Source organism: Alnus glutinosa, chromosome 14, assembly GCF_958979055.1.
Source record: "Alnus glutinosa chromosome 14, dhAlnGlut1.1, whole genome shotgun sequence".
Taxonomy (NCBI): Eukaryota; Viridiplantae; Streptophyta; class Magnoliopsida; order Fagales; family Betulaceae; genus Alnus; species Alnus glutinosa.
This window is the reverse complement of record NC_084899.1, coordinates 5885565-5909663: the sequence shown is the minus strand read 5'-3', so window position 1 is coordinate 5909663 and position 24099 is coordinate 5885565. Positions and strand designations below refer to the sequence as shown.

Sequence of the window (24099 nt, the reverse complement as noted above, 5' to 3'; positions counted from 1 at the left end):
GCCAAGTATTGTCTTTCGACTGGATTGCGTGTGGTTTATAAATCACCAGCTCCATCTGATCCGTAAAAAAATAGAGGAAGGATTTTCGGAGACATTCAATTCCTTGCGGGCAGGGCCAGATAATTAATGTGAAACTTAATCGAATGAGACCGACGTGAAGTACTGCGCGCCTAACGTAACCAAAGGTCCAAAGGCAGAGAGAGAGATAAAATCCCGGTGTATCATAGAACATCCTAAGCCTCCCTTTATTTAGAACATGCAACTACTTAATTCTAAGGTACAGGTTTTGTTGGATCTTTTAATATAATTATGTACGTAGATTCCTTTTCGATCATTAAAATTAATGTCCAGATCGATCGATGGAGTATCTTGGATTCATCAAATTAACAGACTGCTCACATGGCTGTTAGTGAGAAATCAGGCATGAGAGCAGGGCCCAGAGCTGCAGCCGGTTGGCTGACACGGCTGAGCAGATAGAGAGAGCTCACATGGCTGCTCCTACTCCATCGCAGGCCATGAAAATGAAAGTGATCACCCGGGGGGTCACTGAAAGAGCCACGTAACGGGAAAGAGACCCAGAAATGAGAAAATAGTGGCCCACAATGCTTTTATCCCTCTCTTCAGTCTTCACTGTTGCACGTGATCCCGTTCCGGGACCTCCTGACCAACTTGCGGGGGTTGTGGCCCACACTCGGGGACCACCTAAGTTACCTAAGCTGTGGCCAACATATTCACGTTTCAATTATTCCCCACGTGTCGACAACGATGTTACCTCTCTCACACTCTCTCTCTCTCTCTCTCACTCATGGGTCAAATCTTGTGTGAGAAAGACATCTCATGAATTAAAGGATCAAATAATACGAACCATCAAACGTGCGGGTCCTACGGTGTTTTATGGTAATTGTAATTTGTAGTCCATTTATTTTAGTTTTAGAGGACTGAATCACATTTGTGAACTGTCCTATAATTATTATAATAACTATTATAGGTCCAGTTTCGAATCTTTATTGATATTGTATTTGACTAAGAACAAGTACGTGTCTAGTATTGTTTTAGATATTAATATATTATATTTTTAATTAGCTATACATATTTTATTGGTTATATATATATATATATATATATATATATATATATAAAATAGCTTCATAAAAAGGTATTGAACCATATGCCGTTTTGAGAAAATGGTACTGAACTATCAAACATCTCAAATTAGTATATTCAAGTTTCCAAACGTCTTACTTAAGTGTATTCCGTTATGATTTGCTGTTAAAACCTGTTAAAATTTTCAAAATACCCCTACGTTTATTTTTTTAAAAAAAATTATAAAAATTTTCAAAGATTCAGGTGTGAGTATTTTTGCAAATTCCGTTAAATTCTGACCAAGACCTAAATCTTAACATTTTTTTTTTCTTTTTTTTTTTTCGGTAAAATTTTCAAAGATTCAGGCATGGGTATTTTTGCAAATTCTGTTCAATTTTAGCCAACATCTAAATCCTAGCATTTTTTTTCCTTTTTTTTCGTAAAAAATTAGAGGTATTTTAAAATTTTTGGTAGGATTTAACAACAAATCCTAACGGATCGGAATACCCTTAAGTGAGATGTTTGGAAACTTGGATACACTAGTTTGAGACGTTTGATAGTTCAATACAATTTTCTCAAAACAGCTTATATTTTCAAAACAAGTCCAAAATATTAAAAATCGCTGAAAATTATTTTTAAAAGCGTTATAGGCCCATTACTTATTTGCGTATAGCGAATAATAACCGCACTAATAACGCTGAAGTGAATTGTAAAAAACGATGCAGGTGCAGATATCGCAAATAACTGCGCGGATATCTACATGTACACCCATACCCTCACCTTTTCTGAACACCCAGAAGGAAATCAATGCAGCATCACACCAAAATGAGAACTACAGTAGCATGGAGGGCAGCCAGATTGAAGCCACTGGCGAGAGGCACCAACCAGGTGTATGGAGAACACCATGAAAAACTATTAACTAGATCAAACCAAATAAGAACAGGGAAATAGAAACTCACAATATATACATATATATTAGGGTTGACAATTTTGACACGACTCGGGAATCTAACATGAACACGACACGAATATATAGGGTTTGGGTTTAGGTTATAACTCGTTCATGACAGGTTTATGATCCGCAAACCTGTTTATGACTCGTTTATGACCCGTCAACCCGTTTATGATATATTTACGACGTGTTTATGACAAATTTATTACCAGATTAGCTAAACGGGTTGACACGCCAACCTGTTTTGCCAAGCCTAATATATGTATAAAGGAAAAGAAAAAAAACAACAAAAAAAACTCAGCAAACAGCCACATCGACGGGCGGAGAGTGGATTTGGGGCACTAATCGGTGCATGAGCGGTAGGAAGAGGAGCGAAGGACAGCAGTGGGGAGCTGGGAGATCGAAGAGGAGGGTGGATAGGTGCGTGGGAGGCTAGGATTGACGGAGGAAATTCGATCGAGCTTTGAGAAAATTGAATCTAAGAACTAAGCCAATTCTGGGATGGAAGAGGCGAGTGGCGCACTGCTGTGCGATGGAGAAGGCGAGTGGCAGGAGAAGGAGCAAATGATGGTGGTGGAGAGGGGGTTGACGTTGTGTTTATGGGTGGAAAAGGAACCAAATAGAAGAAAAAGCACTATAAGAGAACAATGGGGGGGGGGGGGGGGGGGGGGGGAAGACCTAACAGAGGAGAAAGGGACTCGAGGGAGACCTAACAAAGGAGGAAGAGGGGGCTCTATCTTGAGGGAGGGGAGAGCTTCTCAAAGAGAGAAACGTTTGTTTTTAGGGAGTGTTATTGTAGTTATTGTTCATTGTTGTAGTCATAGTAGAGATTAGCTCTGTTTGTTAATAGAGAGCCCCTTTGATAATAATAGGATGTAAAACTCAACTTTTACAGCCTTCAATAAGATATTTACACATAATTTAAACACACACTACCCACCACGCTCACCGGATTTGCCCAAGAAAACCAAGGAAAGATAAAATCAAGAGAAAAATACAACCACCTAGCCACTGAAATCCGCTGAAAGCCACTGCTGGAATTTGCCGAAGACCACCACCCAAAGCCGTTCCATTAATCTATAATTCACTTTGACATTCTTGATTTTGTATTCAATGAATTCTGATGCCCCCCTCTCTAATGTTCTAAAATGGGGATTTATTAATAATAGTATCTATGGCTTCCTCGTTGATGAGTAAGTAAAAGAGTGTTTCTTGGACTTTCAGCCTTTTCTCAAGAATCTTGACCTCGAAAGTCTTGAATTATAGGGCCGCTTCATAATAATTTTTACCCAGCTCTGCACCTTCATTTAAATTAGTTTGGGCGGAGCGCAGGTATCCCACCTTCTCCATTTGTGGGGGAATTAGATAGCCACATAAGGCTTCCAGTTGACGGATTTGATGATGCAAGGACATACTCCCGCGTCATTTCCTCGAGGGTTCTCCCCCTCAATCTCTCTAAGGCAGCATTGTTCTGCCGTTGGACTTCTTCGGCACCCAATAACTTCACGCGCTCTTCTCGGTACTCGCATAGCCGCAGCTCTAAAGAAGGGTCAGGCTCTGGCTCCGACTCAAGCGAAGGGCTCAAAATCCTGTTGAGATCTAGAAGAGAGTCTTGAAATAAGGGGTCTACTGTCTAGAAATCGTCATTTTTTAATTTTTAATTTTTAATTTTTTTTTTAAAGATTAGTTGTTTTTATGTTTATTGTATTTTTTTGTTTTTAATGACTTGTTTACTTTTAATTGGTTGCTGTAAAATGAGAAATTTAAAGCCCTTCCCATCCTTATAAAATTTATTCTCTTATTAATATATTTTGGAGTTATTTTTTTATTTTTGATTTAAAATAGTATTTTGACGTGATATAAAAGTAAAAATTGTTTTTATGTTTTTAAGTGTATTTTATCTTTGAAATGTTTATTAATATTTTTATTTTGGAAAAAAAAAAAATTAACAAACAAAACCTAGATTTTGTGGGCTTGAGGCATATAAAAATCATTAAACATAATTCACTTACAACTTGATGTTAGGTTTATTCTCTCATTTCTCTGTAAGACATATGCATGGATATTATATTTGTGTGTGAGACATATAATGATGGCTATCATTTCTCTTTCTCTTTTGTCAATCATAAAAGCATCTATCATAATAAGAGCACCACCAACAAGGTTAGGTAAAAAATATCAAATTAAAAAGTAAAATTTTTTACTTTAACTACTTTTTTTTAATATACACTTTAATAATCTATATAAAAATAAAAAAAAATAAAAAATAAAAAAACACTTCAATGGATTCTTTAATTTTTTTTATCTACTTTATTTAAATATTATTTTTTATTATATTCTTACAAACACTCATATTTTCTAACATAATATTTTCCTACGATCATATTTCTTCAACGTTCAATGGCAAAGGGAAAGACACAGGTGTTGAGAAGAGAAACATTAAAATAACCCAAAATAAAATAAAATAACATTTTACTGCAGTGGTAATCCAAAAGTGGATTGCCATTGTTGTAAAAAAACGTGTTTTACATAAGCTGAAGGTAATTTGCTGGAGGTGAAAAATACCTCATATTAACTAATATTCATATATACATATATTAAAGAAAATTTTAAAATTTTGAGGGCTGAAGCCCAAACTAATTCTTGGGTCCCACAGGAACAATTTTCACATTAAATAGCAAATGATATCTATCATGATGGGTGGTTAACAAAAAAGAAAAAGCAGATCCATGGATTCAACTCTATCAACGTGACCCGACAGCAAGTAGTATTTTATATTGTACTGAAAAAAGTTGAGAAATTTATTTTTAATTATTGTGATTATAATCCTTGGAGTGAGTTTTTTTTTTTTTTTCATTATAAGCAAATCATATCAAAACATTGGGAAAAGGCATATAAAAAGGTGAATTAAAAGGAATTTGGAACATGGGTCTCTTCTTTGTATATAGATATCTCGATGTTAAAGATCAAATCTACAGTAGTAATAACAAGCATCTCAACGAAAAAAATGAAGAGTCATTTTTAGTTGAAAATAATAATAACTACACAGTTTAATATTTAAGAGATCTCACGACACATTAAATATAAAGCGTTAGAAGATAAATAAGAATAGAAAAATTATACAAGAGAAATCCTATATTATAACTCATTAATATTTTAAATAAGGGAAAATCTAAGTTGGTCATAAAATTGTCCAATGTGCAAAACACAAATCACAAAGCAAATAAAATATAATAACATAGTAAAATAGATTCTAAAGAGAATATATTTAAGAGTTTTTTTTTTTTTTTTTTTTTTTCACACTTTGTACACATAGTTTTCATTTTCATTTTTTTTTTGCAAGAAGCATTTCCCTATATTTAAAAAGAAAAACACCTTGTCGTTTTGAGAAACAAAATAATTAAATCGTTATATATAAAAGCACTTAAAGCCATGACATCCAAAAGATTATCTACAAGTAAATTCTTTAGGGCTCGTTTGAGTGTGTTATTTTTTTTGTATTATATTCTGTTATTTTTTACTATATTCAAAATTGCGAATACCGAAAAAAAAAATTGTTTTTTTTTTTAAATTATGTTTGGATTGTTTAGAGAACTGAGACAAAATTAAAAAAAAAAAATGGATACAAATTGAGTAAAATTTGAATTTAAAAAACCTACTCAAACATATTTTTAAAAAAATAAAAAAAAAACATAATACTACCCAAACATGTAATATTCCTTTTTTTGTTGTGGCCTTTATATCACATTTACGGTATTTGCTATGTTTATTATTTTTTAATAAACATATACGGTATTATGATTATTTCTATTAATTTAGATTACCGTAAATATGGAATCGGTTAATTGATTTTAAAAATCAATTAACAATATTGTTTCCTTGATGGAAGGAAACAATACGGTGTTTACCATTTGAGGGTCCCTAACCTAGCCTATAAATAGAGTGCCTGTGTACACCATCAGTACAGCCATCAAGCAATAGGCATAGGTTAGAAGACACCTCATAATTTTGTTCTTAGAAGTTCTGGAGGAGTGCTTGAGCAACAATGGCCGAAGGTATGCCTAAAATTGTTCTATTTAATTTTCCGCTGCGCATGTTAGGTTAAAGAAATAATTGTTATTTAATTATTTCTAACATGTGGTATCAGAGCCATCCTCTGTGCGATTTTGCTTAGCGTATAATTTTACTATGCTTTATCAATATTGAATCAAGTATTTTTATTTGTTATCAATATTGAATCAAGTATATTCTATTTGGTATTGTTCACTTCTGTTTGTCAATATTGTTTGAGCAATATTTTGTCTTTTGTGACATGATAGAAACGCATTAGCGATTATTTTGTGAATATTTGTTGTTCACATACTGTTTGTGAAAACCCATAAATTTGATATAACTATTTTTTGTTTTATCACTATTCTGTGTGTTGTGATATACTGCCTAATTTTGAGTTGTTGTAATCTTAATATGGGTATTTTCATAAAGGGGTGGCGGCTAAGGTTCTATTTTTAGGGTTTTCAACCCATCTGGAACATTATGGGTCGGGTTGGTTGGTGACTGGGTAGGGTTTCGACCCATTAAAGTTTCTAGGTTGGATATATTTTCGAGTAGGGTTTTTTAAAACCCATGCAGTTTTGGGCCATTTAAGTGGGCTGACCTAGTTTGAGCCAGTACTATACATAGACCTAGAGGCCTGACCCGATTAAGTGGGTTGGCCTAATTGTCCAATACAGTAGCCCATTTGGAATCTTGTGACCCAGAAGCCCAACCCAATATAGTAACCCATTACAATAGCATTTAAATAAAATAAAAGATTTAGCTCATATGGAGTTCGAACTTGGGACCTTCATATCCATAAAGTGACAAGCTTCAAACCATTGAGCTAAGCCTGGTTTTATGCTTTCACATTAAGGTTTTATTCCCTTTATTATTTACAGTACTGTGTATTAAAATTATTGTTTATTTAATACATGAATTGAGGAATATATTTTTAATTGTTGAATTTATATTGTTTAAATATAAATTGCTTGATGCCTAGACGTAAGAATAATTAACAATACCATATATACTGGTGTATTTACAGTAATATCTAAGAATGCAATGTCGGGGAAAGTTCTGGCAAGGAAAGTCTTGGGATTTAAGTGTGTACGGTGTGACCCCCCTCACTTTCCTGGGAGCTCATCTGCTTGCACCTTGAAAAATGCTGTTTACCCCATTTAAGTATTGGTTTGTTATATTCCTGGGGCTATTAAGGGGGCATCTATAAAGTTGTTAGATGTTAATGAAGTCGCAATTATCATAATGATTTTGGGGAGCCACAACATCCCAAATTTGGATGATAATTGCATCAAGATTACACACACGTAATTATCATTATGATTTTGGGGAGCCACAACATCCCGATTTTTAATGATAATTACATCAGGATTACACATAAGAACATCATAAAGAATTTTGTTAGATGTTCATAAACTGCAGAGTGATTATTATGATTTTGGGAGAGCCACAGTATCTCAATTTTATAATAATTGCATAAAGATCGTACACGTGAACTTCATATAGAAAAATTAACATCGTCTTGTAATTAATTCATAAATTTAATTACTTATCCCCACAGGGAAGTTTTTATTTTTATGACTTAATTAGAATAAGATAACGAATTTAGTATTGAAAGTAAAATTTCTCTCGGTTGCCCCACAGGTACGGAGAATTTTATTTATTAATATTTAAATTTGCTTTAGTCTTATTAATAAAGAGTAAATTTCATGCGCGATGCAACCTTTGTCCACAGGTAGGTTGAAATTTACTATTTAAATTGGCATTGGCTAATTTAAAATAAAGTTAATTCATAGCATTAAAGTATTTTTTTTTTTTTTTGGGTTATTGCAGCTATTCATATTACTCTACCTTGGTAGTTTCATATTCTAATATATTATGGTAATATTTTTTCTGACTGAAAAAATATTAATATGCTTTTTCATTTGAGGTGTTAAAAATTTTGGTGCTCCGTGTGGACAAACCACATACTCCCGCGGAATTAAATACGCCACGTGAGATTATTAAGCATGAACGGTGGGAGTGATTTAATCACTTAAGTTAGATGTTCATGAAATCTCATGTCACTAAAGTCATCAGGGATTTATTCCTGAATGTTTTAGAGCCAAAGTTTTATAAAGGTTGTTTATGAACATTTAGTAAGTTCAAATAAAACTTGGCCAAAACCCTAATAGAAAAAGCTTTAAACACAAACTTTTTACAGTTTCTAAAGTGTTTATAATCTCATTATGGGAATGAAGGATATTATAGCTTAGCTTAAGTCCCTAAAGATTAAGATTTTGAGTCATTGTTGGTCTATTTCATTTTTGAATTCTCTCTTCTAAGTGTAGAATTTTATCTTTTAATACACATAAGGATAAATAGTTAGTAAGTGAACTTCTAACCATGTGTGTTCAAGAGAATCTATAAAATGTTCACATGATTACTCATGTTAAGGGAAAGACCGATAAATGCAATCATGCCCAACACTTAAAGCATGAGAATAAGGTGCCAATAAAGTATTATGGCAATCAAGATACCTATTTCTCATGCAATAAGGAAAATTAAGGGCATATAAAGAAAGATTGTGTGAAGTATGAGAAATGACTTAAAATAAAGATAATCTCATATATCTAGTATGTCGTGAATCTCTTTTAGTGACTCATTCAAATATGTTGTGGATTGATTATGGTTTAACAATCCACGTTGTCAACACAAATGTAGAGTTTTTTTTTTTTTTAAATGAATAACACGTGTTTATAATTTGAGGTTGTTGGGATCTATGGGTTAATTTTGAGATTTAGTTATATTTTTTTACCTCAAAAATGATTTATATTCCATATATTTTAGAAATTTATTTTCTAGTTTGGTTTGTTAAAAATTTCAATTTTATTTTAAACTTGAAATTTTTCTTATTTTTGGGTGGAATATTGGTTTGGGGTTTATTTAAAGTCTATTTAAAATTGACCTACATCCCAACTTTTGAAACAAAATTATTTGTTTGTTTCTGCATACTGATGTTGACGTAAAGTAGAGTCTTTGACAATTTAAAAATGCTCTTGTTATGGCTTTGGAGATTGAAATATATCTCTATATAGAAAATAAAAGTCGGTAATTTACTGACTTTGGTACTTGTGTGGACTGCATAAGGGAAAGCATACCAACAAGACCATTAGAGGTGTCAAAAAGAGCCTTTTAAAATTCTTGAGATCATGTACATTGAAAGGTGTTAACCTTTCCATACTCATTGCCTAAATGGTCAGAGATATTTTTATCTCTTTTAGTGATGACCATATAAAGTTTATGTATCTCTATCTTCTAAATATTAAAGTTGGGGTATTGAATGTTTTTAATACCTATAAGGAAGAAGAGGAGAAACAGTTTGAAGATCATAAGATCTAATATAGGCATAGAGTATTAAGGTAGGTACACACAAAGGGAAATGATTAGTAATACTAATCTGCTATTACCCTTATAGAGTAAAGCTTTGAAGACCGTTGTGTATATGTTAAACAGTATTCCATCTAAGGTTGTCCATAAGACACCTTTTAAAGTATGAAATAGATGGAAGCTTAGTTTAAATTATTTACACATATGGGGTTGCCTTGCTAAAGAGAGGATTTATAATCCTCGCCTTAGGAAATTAGATTCAAAGACAACCAACGGATCTTTTATAAGCTATCTAGTAAACTTTAAAGGGTTTTAATGTTTTATTATCCTTCATATAAGCCTAGAGTTGTTGATTGTAAATTTTTTAAAGGATACGGAACCTAGTGGGAGTGCTCATTCACATAAATTGAAATTTGAGGAAGCACTAGAATTGGCCAAATCTCTTCCTCATAGAGGATGATTGATTGTATTCAAGGAAAATCAGATTGATTATCCTGAGCCACAATCACTTCTAGAACAACCAACTCATACAGAACAGGTTCAAAATCTATTCTCCCATTGCAAAATGCAGAGGAAGTAGAATTAAGAAAAATCCTATAGAATAAGTAGATCAACAATTCTTAGTGATCATGTTGTATATCTCCCAGAGTCTGATGTTGACATTGGACATAAAGATGATCCAAATTTGTTTTCACATGCTATGAATGGAGAAAACTCCTCATTGTGATTCAATGCCATGAAGTAAGAGATAAATCTATGGCTCAAAAGTCAAGCTAAACTCGTAGCCAATGGTTTTACTCATAAAGAAGGCATTGATTATCATGAAACATTCTCTCCAATGTCTAAGAATGGTTCACCAACATAATCATAGCATTAGTAGCTCATTTTTGACTTAGAGCTACATCAAATGGATGTGAGAACAACTTTCGAGAATATGGATCTCAAGTAAGAGGTTTACATGAAACAATTAAAAGAGTTTTATAAATAACAGTCAGAAAGCTTGCAAATTAAAGAATTCTATTTATAGGCTGTGATAGATCTCTCATCGGTGATATACTTTTTGCAAGGTTATTATTTTATTGTTTATTGAAAAACCTTGTTAATTAGTATATATACCTTAAGGTCAGTGGGAGTACAGTAATCTTTCTGGTCCTATATGTGGATTTTATTTTTTGCAAGTGCTGATTTAGGTTTGCTACATAAAGTTCACTTCACAAAAACTTTGAAATGAAAGATTTGGGTGAAATCTCTTATGTCTTTTGACATAGAGATTCACAGATACATAAAGAATATTAACATTGTCTCGAAAGGCCTACATTGAAAAAGTTTTGGGAAGATTTAGAATGAAGGATTATGTACCTTCAGTAGCAATTAAGAGGGACCAATTAAATACATATTAATGTCCCAAAAGGTATTGGAATAAGGGCAGATGAAAAGTTTTAAGCGTCTGCATTATACATAACCATATGACTAACAATAAGTATATTGAGTCAATAAAGTGTTGCAAATAAAGTCTTGCAGTATATGCAAGGAACCAAGAAGTACAACTTAACTTAAGGATACACTTTCCATTTGAAGGTGGTTAGTTGTTCAGATTTGAGTTTTGCTGATTGTGTAGATAGTAGAAAGTCTATTTAGGGTATATATATTTTTATTGAGAGATATATCTTAAAGATGTAGTATGCAGACTATGGTTGCTATGTCTACCAAGAAAGCTAAAATTCTAGCGTGCTATGAATTTAGTACACATGCATGATGGTTGAGACATTTTGTTGAAAGTCTCAATATTGTCGATTTTACAGTTAGACCATAAAGATACTCTGCGGTAATTCTACTATAAGCTTCTTTTATAAGAATAAAGAGTAGAAGCAGAAGTAAATCGACATCAAGTATCTCAGTACGAGAGATAACATTAAGAGACATAAAGGGTCTATTGAGCATATAAGTACTGAATTAATGATTGCGGATCCCATGACTTAAAGTTTACCGGTAAAGAAAGAATAAAGTCGTGCGAAATATATGAGACTCATTAATTCATTTTCGCTTGGTTTGTCTCTTTTTGGTCTATAGACATATAGTTATGATAATAAAGATTTTGTGCACATTTGTTATTTTATCCATGAGGATAAATAAAGTTAGACCCGAATGACTTATAGGAAGTTCATTCATAAAGCTTGATTATCCATAAGGTACTCATGTAAGAAGTGTTTTACATTGTGATACATGGAAGGGACGGCCTACTTTTATAATAGTTTTACCGCCATGATTCGTGTGAAACATTTCTTAACTGAGTTGGAGGATTCCATAAAAGGATTGGCCAAAACTAAAGAACCTAATACCATATGGTCATGTGTTATAAAGTCCAAGTGGGAGAATGTAATATTCCTTTTTTGTTGTGGCCTTTATATCACATTTACGGTGTTTGCTATGTTTATTATTTTTTAATAAACATATACGGTATTATGATTATTTCTATTAATTTAGATTACCGTAAATATGGAATCGGTTAATTGATTTTAAAAATCAATTAACAATATTGTTTCCTTGATGGAAGGAAACAATACGGTGTTTACCATTTGAGGGTCCCTAACCTAGCCTATAAATAGAGTGCATGCCTGTGTACACCATCAGTACAGCCATCAAGCAATAGTCATAGGTTAGAAGACACCTCATAATTTTGTTCTTAGAAGTTCTGGAGGAGTGCTTGAACAACAATGGCCGGAGGTATACCTAAAACTGTTCTATTTAATTTTCCGCTGCGCATGTTAGGTTAAAGAAATAATTGTTATTTAATTATTTCTAACAAAACATGCCCTCAATCCTTTGTAATGTCTTATTATATTCTTTGACTGTGCTAAGAAGAACCCCATAATCACAGATTCACAGGTAAGTAAGTACACATGCAGAAGGGCGGGTGTGCAAACAAACAAGCACGTGCACAATGCTGGTAAAACTCTTCATTTCTTAGACGTTCTCAAAATTTCCATGCACAATTTCCCTACAATCTAAACACACAAAAAAAAATAAAATAAAATAAAAACATGGATTATAAGATCAGCTCAAATTATTTATTCGAATTTGAGAGAATTTAAGTAGGTGATTAATTATAAGAGACCGTCTATAAAACCCACCTGACCAAATAAAAATTAGGTTGCCTAATCACTTATCCGGGCAGGTGAGTTTTATAAGTGTTCTCTCACAATCACTTGTTCGAATTCTCTAAAATTCGGACAAATAATTTAAGAGAAACATAATCCAAAAAGACATAATGTACAAGTCTTTCCACCGAAATATATATTTCTTTAGCAGTAAAACATGACGCTCTTCACCTTCTCTTTCAACGCTGGCAAGGGGCGAACACACGACCCATTTGAAGTCCGTGCGGAACGTATTTTAGCATTCTCATGCAGATCCGGCTCCATGTAGAATCGAGCTCTGTAGGCTGCCAGATGAGCATAATATGCAGGTGGCACTGCATCCAGAAGCAATCATATACACGCTTTTAAAAAATTTAAATAATGTAAAATCATGAACACAGTTAGCTAGATATATCAACTTTAAATTCTGATGAACTTCAAGCACAAACTTTTAAATGAAACTATGTGATATATGTTGATCTTCAAGTTTCTATTTGATTGCATAAATCATGTCTTTTGCATGAAAACTTTGTTTATACAACTACTCGATCTCATCCATTTATACAATTTCATACTCATGATGATTTATGAATGATTTGAATTATACAAAAAGTTTTTCATAATTGTCACATGTCAATTTTCATAAATCATAAACTAGTTTTGTAAAACCATAGCAAAGCATGTTTATTGTGTTAGATTTTTAATTAGATTAATTGCATGATCATGAACAAGAATCACACGTTGTTCGGGTCTATTCATATATGGTCCGATTTTGGTGTTTCTCAAGCCTAAGATGGATCAATTAATCGTGTAAACAATTGAGTAAAAAATATACCTACAGAAACAGATCGAGTGCATCGAGCATACCTGCAACCGAATCATTAACCACGTTATTTCACAATAATTATTAATTAATTAACAAGTTTACGTTGCAAAAGCAACAAAGGGATATCGAACCAAATTTCTTACGTATAACACAGGTTGTTTGTCAGAGATTGGATTTCATCGGCACTAAAATTGTTCTCATCCCAGAGCACGTGATAATGAGCAGGTCGACTCGTGCCCTGCACTCAAAATGCCATTTCCAATATAAACGTAAGTTTAACAAAACGCACTTTCGGACGATACATTTTTTTTTTTTTTTTTTTTTAATTTGGTTTAAAATCACATTTTTGGTTAAAAATTGTACCTGAATTCCTGCATGACTACACAAATAAAAGTCGAACTCGGTTGGATGACAGATCTTTGAATCCACCACAGTACCTACATTTGAAATTCAAAACAATAACGTACATTTCAATATATATATAAGTTTGTTAGAAAAAAAGTAAACGAAATGCTTTTAAAGGGCATTAAAACGTCAATTTCTTTAAGAAATTAAGTGCCAAGTGCACGATTAGCACGCTACAACCCACTGCCACATGTACGCCCGTCCGGTGCTTCGTATCGTACTAGAGCATACATATAAGTGTATACACCCAAACATTACTTTAAATGCTTAAAGTATGTTGAGCCTTATAAATGCCATCTAAACTTTCTTTATTTAATGTTCTTTAATACCTTCATTTTAAAACATTTTCAAGACACAAAATAATATATATACATATTAATTTTGAAAATGCTTTAACAGAGTTAAGATTAGGCTAGCTCCTCTGGCCCAAGTAATTATTTCCCTTTAATCCCAACAACTATTGATGCAAAAAAAAAGAATGAATATTCCATCTTTAAATTTATTAGTATTTAATTTATACTTTAAGAGTATGTATACCATAATGAGCTTAAGCCCAAAAGTCAGTCACATTAGACAAGGTTAAGGTTAGGGTTCAGTATCTTAGTCGATTGTAATATGTAGACTATGATTAATGAAAACAAATGTTTTATTTGAGATGTGATTTCTCTTCTCTTTTAGTTGTGAGACTCTGCCAAGATCAAAGAGACTCCGGTTCGTAAGATTTATCTTTATTTTTGGTCGTTGTTTATCTCTTTTGTGAAAATCTATCATAAAGAGATAAGAGTATTAATTACCTGGCAAGATATTTCCACTCTTGTCGATGCAACTTCTGTCATTGTGATTGTTTGGGAGTAGTCTAGTGTGATGCCTCTTTTGAACCACAATAAATGTTACCGGAGGTTGGTAACTTGTTTCCAATGAGGCACAAGCCTAGACATGCCAGAATATAAGAACAGGGAGATCGAGAGCATTTTTTGAAAAAAGCAAAGCACAAAATCTTCTTCACCAACCTTACGAATGGCATCAAGTTCATATAGTAAGACTTGGTAGAACTGTCCTTCACTGACTCCATCCCTACAGATATTATTATATATAAAAGCCAGTTCTTTATCCAACATCTAAAACATGTTTATGGAAATGTATAAAGTGAGAGAGAGAGCGGAAACAGAGAGATCAGAATTAGGGCCTCTGTCTTTACTATTGAATTGTATTACAATGAGTGATACTTATAGAGGAGTTCAAGAGTGGTGAATAAGAAACTCTAAGCTAAATAAAGACGGAAATTAATCATAGACCTACAAGAAACTAAATAATATAAAAAATATTGGGGTAATTATTTTTTCCCTCATAAACTACCGGTCATTATCAACATGCGACCACGAACTGATATCTTGACCAAAAAAAAGCATGCAACTACCATTTTTGTACCTTTACCCATTTCCTTTAGAAATCTCGTTAAATTAGACGGAATATTCGATTTTTAGACGTTAAATTTTGTTTAAAGACAGAAATACCCTCAAATAGTAATTTAATAAAATATATATATATATATATATATATATATATATATATATATATATATATATATATATATATATTTATTAAAAAAAAAGAGGAAAAATATCAGCAGCCACCCTGCTCACTTTTCCTTTTCCTTTTTATATTTTATATTTTTTAATTGTTTTATTTTAAAGTATTATATGTAAATTTGAAACTTGAGTTAGGGTACTTGAGTCTTTTCACGAATTTAACTGACAGAAGCGGGTAAAGGTACAAAAATAGTAGTTGCATACTCTCTTTTAATCGATGTGTCAGTTCGTAGTGGTACATTGACAATGACCGACAATTCATAGGGGAAAAATGTAATTACTCCAAAAATATTCTAACAATGTTAGAAGAAAAAAATAGAAGTTTGAGTGGAAGTCTAAATAGATTATGAGATATCAAAGTACCTGTAAAATATTATCCTCAATGGTTTTTGTCCAGTAGCCTTTTGAAAAGACAGTAAAAGTTCCCTGCCGTAGTAAGAATTAGTAAAATTTTAATAGGCATGATTTCTCATCAATAGGTGGGTGTGCAAGTTAGCAATAACAAAAAAAAAGAAAAAAAAAAAAAGAAGAAGAAGAAGAAGAAGAAGAAAAGAAAAGAAAAGAAAAGAAAGAGAAAGAAGAAAGAAAGAAAGAAAGAAAGAAAAATCACTATTCTATCTACTAATAATAACTATGAAAGCAAATAGAAGATATGGCCCACATGCAGATACATCACCAAGTAACCTCAGGAAACCAATGGAAAAATTAGTACTGCTACAATAAAGCCTTATCTTTGAAGTTTCCAACCTTGAGGTCAACAAAAGTTATCCAGAGGTCTTTAAATGTAAACCACGTTAAAAATTTAAGGAAGTAATTAAAATATATATAAAATACATTGGATATTAGGATCTTAAAATTGTTTTAGGTCATTTCACGGTGTAGTTTTTAAAATCTTAATTATTGTCTTCAATTGTTTTAGGCAATCACGTTCGAAGCTCGTTCAAACACAATGAACATTAAGTCAGATCTGAGACATTCGATCGCAACGATGTTCGAACCCCTTTCAAACAGCGCATGTGATAAGTTGTGAAACACCCTAGTTGTTGTTCGAACGCCATGAACATTAAGCCAGATCTAAGATATTCGATCGCAACTATGTTCGAACCCCTTTCAAACATCGCATGTGATAAGTTGTGAAACACCTTAGTTGTCGTTCAAACACCATGAACATTAAGCTAGATCCGAGACATTTGATCGCAACGATGTTCGAACCCCTTTCAAACACCGCATGTGATAAGTTATGAAACATCCTAGTTGTCGTTCGAACATGACTTAATCTCGTTCAAACACGACTTTCTCTCGTTCAAACACGACAACATCAAACAATGTCATATCTTAACCGACTTGCACATTAAACCTCAGTTTTCTCATTGTTTATATAAGCCTCATAAGCCATGAATTTCAGAAGACCTAGAGGCCATTGTTTCTTGTTCTTGGAAAGCGACTTTACCTTCCTATGCCTTAGTTTTCTAACCTCTCCTCGATTCCATTAAACCACGCAAATCAAAACCTTCGGTCACCGAAGTTTTGGGTTGGAGGGAAAATTTAATAAAAGAAAGGACAAGTCAGGTTTTTACTAGAAAGATTTTGTAAGTATAAACCCATTGTAATTTTTCCAGGATAAGTTTTCTGAGTTGGCTGCCCTTGGAGTAGTTTTACTTTTGAAAAGTTCTTCAAAAGGTTATTAGTTCATCACCAAAATTGTTGTGTCTTGTTTCTTTAGTGTTTTACCTAATTTTGACGGAATTTTTTTATTGATTGTGCTTCTCTGGAAACACCTTTTCACCCCCCTCTAGGTATTATTTGGGGTCATGACGTTTTTCAAAGAAGGAATGTTACATATCATCCCTTTGTCCTCCTTTTGTTCCCCCAAAATTGATGTGGCTCTTAAAATCACCATTGGATCAAAATCCAATAATGATCTATCATAAATTCAATAGTGATTTTAAGAGTCACATCAATTTTGGGAGGATAAAAGAAGGACAAGGGGATGATATGTAGCATTACTCTTTTCAAAGTTGCCTGCCTAGTTCTGTCTTTCAAGAAATTTAGTAATTCCCTTGAGATTGCTTTAGAAGGGGAGGGGGGTTAGGGTGTAGGAGTAGTCTTGTAATAAGTTGTAGATTTTGTTTAATGACTATCAAAATCTAAACTACGATGTGATCACAATATATCAACAACCAAGTCATGAACATTTCTGAAAAGAGTCCTCAAAATATGTACCTGATCATGCCTCCAGTAACCGTACCCCGTTGAGGATCTTTCCAGGTTTTGAACAAATCTTGGATAAGTTCTTCTCGATGAGGCTGTGCACATACCAACCCTGCATACTTTGTAACTTCTGGCCAATCTTGAGAGGCTACAACCTGTATTACAATAACCAGCATGCTCAAAATTGGAGCCAACCATAACCTTTCTAGTAATAGAGGTCTTAAAATGCTTACAGCAGCTATAGATGGACAAGAGTCCTCTCCAGTTTCTGGATGAGTAACATCAGCTCCAAAAATTATCGTTGGAATGTCACTAACCAAAGGTATCCTTGAACTTATAGCATCCAAAAGCACTGTATTTCTTCCTCCCATCTAAAGAATCATAAAGAAAACAAATCACTAAATCTGAGTTCAGAGAGTCAAATAAGTACAAATATTGACTATGTAGCAAGCTTTGTACTTGGCTAGTAGAACCCTGAAAGTAATTCAATTATGACACACCTTAACATTGATTTTGAGGGACACATTTGCCAGATACTGTCTGCTAGACTTGAAGACATATTTTGTAAGGCAGCATTGAGAAATCAACCCCAGCTCTGTTTCGCAAATTCGTTTCAGATCGCCTAAAAGTTACATATCATCATGCAGCCTTTTAGCCAGAGTACAAGTTACATATCATATCTTACAGGGTTATGGACAACAAATTTGGAAAATTTGAATAGTTTTCTAAAATTAAGTTTACATGTTACAGACATATTTAAAGCCCCAAGCATGACAAAAAGTTAACAACATACCATACAAAGAGCCATTGTTGTCTGGAAGAATGGCAATAAGCAACTCCAACTCTTTTCCTTCAAGCTTACTTGTAGCAGCATAGTACACATATTTCAAGGCCTTCTTTACTTGATCTGGTCTGGCTGAATATATTGGAATTATAGGGTTGCGGTTAAATTCCTGAGATGAAAGTTGAAAAAAAGAAAGAAGGATTATGAATGTAGAAAATCACCCGGAATGTTTTGAGCAAACATTATAATTATTGGGATAGAATGATGGTTTTAAAATGTCACTCATTTCTAGACAGTTTTACTACCCAGTCTTACTGAATCAGGAAAGTTTACCATGCCAGAGATTTGACACATGTGAACCAACTCTTGACAAAAACCATGAGCAGTGCTTTCTTGGACACTGCGTGAGAAGTTGATACAAGCCCAATATCTGACTGTGCTTCCATTTATTACTTTCTGCATTAAAGCAACCCTCTATCAGAGATCAGTTTTCTGTTAAGTTTTTGAGTTTCTCAAGTAGACATTAACTAACCTTGTTCATCATATTCCACTGTCCAACTTGAGGCAAAAATTCTGTTTCCTTTCCAGTATCATGATACTTTAGCTATCAAGAAAAGATGGATAAAATGAACAACTTGTTGGCAGTACAAGGTTGAATGTCACATGAAGTAGTAAAGTGGCTTGAGAAATACTACACACACTCCTAATTCCACACTCCCTTACGTGGCATAAAAATCACCATTGAATTTTGGATGCATCATTATTGAATTTTGGATCCAATAGTAATTTTTTCTGTCATGCCAGAGAGTATGTACTTAGGAGTGTGCGTAGCATTTCTCAAGTAGCTTTAAATATTACCCATGGGGCTGGAAGGACCCGAGCCTCAACAGATGCAAGCTTGTTGTCTATACTGATACCAAACTCCTTGGCATAGGGATCCTGCTCATAGTCATTTTGATGAACTGTCTGCAAAGACAACCGGAAAAATGTCAGATCTTTGACATAAAAATTGAATCCTAGACCAATCACCATTTAATGATGTCATTAGTATTTGCAACGACCAATAATTTGTCTTTCACCTGACAGATATTAAGGGTAACTCTTTCAATCAGAAAAGTGGAAAAGTATAATGTGATAACATGACTTGGTTTCCTCCAAGTGGAAGCCAAAGACAGGTCAGTTTTTTCAAACCCACTTTTAATGTATTGGGGTTTTAGGTTGAGTATTTTTTCTTTTTTTCACTACTATTTTGTACGTCAATACTCTATTAATTAGTTGAATTCTTCTTGATCATCTCTACCTGTAAAATGTCCATTTCTTGTTCACAGGGTCTTTGGCATGAAACTTTCAGCAGAGAAGTTATCTGCTTCTCATTCAGCCCTTTCGTGTATCTCTGTCCGCCAACTATCTTGCAAGCCTGTAATAAGATATATTCATATGTATTGGTTTAAAGAAAATAGACTGCTACATGCAGAAGGTTGGAAATATTGAGCAGACCCTACCTCCATTGGTAAATAGTTCACCTTCTTTTGGTTTCCCACTTGAAGACAAGGTAGATGGGAATATTGAATGGTATATCCATACACTTCTTGAAAGTACTCAACAACGGATTTCATGTTCTTTTGCTCATCTACTGGGAAACTGTTTGAAGGGGGAAAAAATGAAATAATTTCCAGAAGAGTACAATAAGAACAAAGCAAAAACAACAAGCGAGAGCAAAGACAACAAGCAGGGCAAATGTACATACATGAGCTCCCTTGTAGGCTGTGATGTCAACCCTGAAATTCGGTATTTCCTTCGAACGTTTTCTCTGTGTGTAACTTCAACTTTGACCCCTCTAAGCGCTTTCTTAACCTGCACATCATTGATACAAAAGAAACTTGTTTAGACATAATTTAAATATTTCCTCTCAACTTTATCTGCAAAATTGATGGATCTATAATTTGGACTTGGTGTGCATTACTGGTTGATCCTTAGAGCAGAAACGACATATAGGCACTTAATTCAAATAACACAAAGCAATCACACCCAAGAACACCAAAATTCAGAAAGTCAATGTTTACCAGTACTGAGGCTGAATTCAAATGAGATACGTCTTAATGAAGATAGATGTTGTGCAAAAGACCACAATTACGGTAAATAACACAAAACAATCACATTAAAGAGCTCCAAAATTTACGTGGTTCCTCGGTGTGAGGTACATCCACAAGTGGAGGCGATAACGAAAAAAATTCATTAATCAAACATGGAGTACAAAAATAGTGAAGAGAAAACAACTCAAAACCTAAATCCTGAATACACTCAAATCCCACTCTCATACAAAAGAGATTCTTCTCCAAAAGAGAAAACAAAAGTACAAACTTCTCTTTTGGTTGGACAAACGACAGCCAGTTTGTCCGTGAAAACACTTCTTTATCACAGAGTACAATACCTTTACACGATCTGCATCTGATAATGGCCTAGAAAACACATCTTTATCCAAAATTTGAGCAACAAAATCAATGACAGGGAGTGCTTCAATGAACGCAGTTGATGACATGTCTGATTGACAGGCAACAAAGGGAGAAATGCAAAATGTCAACTTCTAGGGACAGATTAATGTATAAAAGCGTTTCAAAAGATAGAAAACAATCTAGGAGTACTAGAAGAACTCCCACCGATATTCAGGGAGAGTCCCATTTGAGTAGGTCTTATACTCTGGTAGAAGCCTCGCCATGATTCTAAGCCACCACCCAGATTCTGTGGTTTCTTAATATCAGGAGAATAGAGAAATCTGCCAACTGATACGTACCTACTCACACCCACAATCAATTAATTGGAAATATATCCATTAATTAGCAGTAGCCTTAATTGAAAACAACAAAGAAGATAAAATTCAAAGAAATAAGTAAACTGAAATGCACCTTTGGGCTGCTAGTTGCCTTAAAACGATATCAATAATTGTAAGTGCGACTTGAGGGGTATCAACTGGTTTCCCTGCAAGAAGCTCACGTAATTGGTGCATACTAGCTAGAGCTACAAAAGTGATTGTCACTTTAAATTCTCGTTCCCTGACATGATTAGCCAAAACTTGATCAATCTCCAATAAACTTGATCATTCAATTAAGAGCAAAAGTTTCATACAAATTAACAAATATGATTAATAGATAACCTTGTATTGCGTGTCCCCTCTTCATCATTACACAATACTATGATGAATTCTTTTGTGGTAAAAGGCAGCAACCCAGCTGTGTAAAGGTTTCTTCCACCATCATAAACAGGGAGCCTCATTCCTAAGTCAGTTTCTCTATGAATTTTCACCAACTGGGTCATGATAGCTTTGTTCAATTTATGATAAGTAAATTCAGGGTTTATTTTCACCTGCACTCACAAACATAATTAAGTGATAATTGTTAGAATATTAATTAAATGATTAAATTTACTTGTTACTATCCGTTTAAACTTTTGGGATAAGTGGTGATTTAACAAAACTTACACTATATTGACATATATCTGACCCTGGTATCTCTGCAAGGAAGTGATTGGCTTTAACCAAACACTTGGTCCCCAGCTGCCCATAGCCAGGCCTGCGGTGTAACATGAGGCTTTTGAATGGAGCTGGGGACCCCACTCCGGCATGATCAAGCTTTGCTTCTTGCAATTTCTCTACTTTGGGTCCTCTACATCTTCTCCTTCCCTTTCTCCTCGATATAATATTCTTTATATCTTCCAAGCAATCGTCTTTTTTGAGCACCATCTGGGATGATGTCTTCTGATTCATGGAGCTCTGTAGAGGTTCCCTACTTATCACAGGGTTCTCCAGAGGGTCTTTCATATGCATGTGGGCCACCTCTGTCCGACAAAGAGATTCAGAGAACCTTATTCAACAACACACACACAAGATCAAGTAAGCTGGATTGTTAAAGCATTTGATTTGAAGCACTATATTTACCAGTTAGAGAGAGCGAGAGAGGCAGAGGCTGTACTAAAATAGGAAAGATATGACAAAATGGTAGCCGTAGCTTCAAGATTTAGCTCAAAGGTTATGGCACAACCAGTACATTTTCACTGAGAAACTTTGGGCGTATAGGGTTGTTTAAAAAGATTTTTTTTTTTTAAAAAAAAAAAACGTAAAAGTGGGAAAGACAAAAGGCATTGTAACGCCTGCAACAAAGCTTAAAAAGCAGCTAAAAAAAGAACAGGATTAGCATCATATCTCGACAGTGTTTCTCTTGCCCCGGCGCTCTATATTCTGTTATATATAAAGACGGACCAAAGAGACGTGCAGACATGCAAAAGTAAGAGTCCAACAAAAATAGATATATAGTGGCTTTCTGAGTTTGTCTTCTGTAGATAGGCCTAACCAAATCCCTCCATTGCTAGCAACTTTGATTGTAACAAGCTTTGGCTATTTATACGAACAAGTGAATTCTATATAGAGCCTCTTACGTTACTTGTCTAAATTATTGACAATTTCGAACAAATAATCCGGAGTTAATATGATTGACAGATCCGTTGGGCTCGTGGTCCCAAGGGGAAAATTTGGATTACTCGAAGTCCATTGCAGGACAAGTTATAAGATGGCACATAAATTCCTTTTCAGCGAACATAAAGGAGCTTTAACTCATCCCGGAGCAGAGCTACAGTGACAAGACAGAGCCGTACTGGAACAAAAAACACAAAGAAATAGGGAAATGATCAGCACATGCCATTTCTGAGTCTCTGTGCTGTTGTTTTCCTTGTTCGCTATTCACTCGCTCTAGTGGCTACAGATGATCCTGTCAGTTGTACCCTGCATGCACGCACCAAAGTTGATCTTTTTCCATGGAACCGTATGTAGCATGATTCATGAGGGTATTAAGAATCATCCATGGGATTATTACAAGACATGAAGAACAATCACATGTCTTGTCCCACTCACCCGGCCGGTGAAAAAGTTCAACCCCCATGTAGTAGTTCTTTTTGATTTTCTTTGGTCGGATTCTAGCAAAGAGTTAACTGAAAACTAACACATTATTATTATTGGTGCTGGAACACGACACTTAAGTACGACACGTATTTTAAAATGCAAATCAAATCCGGGTCAAAATGTCACATAATCCGAATTGTCTGTATTACGTACCCTGTACACTCCTGTCCCCGGTGCCCAGGCATCTCTTCAGACCAAGATCCATTGACTATTGAAGAGAAACTGGGTAAGAAACATAAAGCACTGCCAGGCTTCACGACAGATTGGTAAGTTAATTATATAGTACAGCCGTAAATATATTCTGCGGTAATAATTATATATATATGGCTTCTAGAAATTACATTTTATAATTACCAAACAATGTTAATATATATGGCAATTTTAATTGACCTTTCCATTTTTTTTTTTTTTTAAAAAAAAAGGATTAATTCAAGAGTTGGTAGAGAGTTTAGAGACTGTAACGTTAATATTGTGATATATTTTGTGAAATAAAAATGTTACAATTTCAAATTTTTTCTTCTCAATATTTAAAAGTTTTCAATTTACAATGACAGGAATTTTTATCTAAAGTGATGCAACGTGAAAAAAATAAAAAATAAAAAATAAAAAATCACAAAACTACCATTATAAAACTATATTTTATCTTTTTTTTTTTTTTTTTTGGAAACATTAAAAGTAACCCTTATTTCGAATAATTTATGAATTTCTTACGAATATTAGTTTTGGGAATTAAGAAAAATAA

The 24099-nt window shown here is 33.9% G+C and overlaps 1 protein-coding gene across 1 annotated transcript; it reads right to left on the bottom strand.

Moving 5' to 3' along the window:
• Nucleotides 1-12364: 12364 nt before the first annotated feature.
• Nucleotides 12365-23568, bottom strand: LOC133857445 (protein argonaute PNH1-like). The gene is made up of 23 exons (XM_062292718.1): nucleotides 23511-23568; nucleotides 21885-22266; nucleotides 21561-21769; nucleotides 21313-21459; nucleotides 21067-21200; nucleotides 20841-20950; nucleotides 20157-20263; nucleotides 19912-20050; nucleotides 19710-19826; nucleotides 19268-19375; nucleotides 18942-19013; nucleotides 18743-18865; nucleotides 18419-18578; nucleotides 18126-18247; nucleotides 17859-17996; nucleotides 17638-17780; nucleotides 15778-15840; nucleotides 14836-14899; nucleotides 14620-14755; nucleotides 13784-13857; nucleotides 13564-13658; nucleotides 13430-13461; nucleotides 12365-12929 (listed from the first exon to the last, which is right to left on the bottom strand). Exons 1-23 carry the CDS (start codon nucleotides 23540-23542, stop codon nucleotides 12760-12762), a joined length of 2877 nt encoding a protein of 958 aa, XP_062148702.1. The 5' UTR covers nucleotides 23543-23568; the 3' UTR covers nucleotides 12365-12759.
• Nucleotides 23569-24099: the final 531 nt, after the last annotated feature.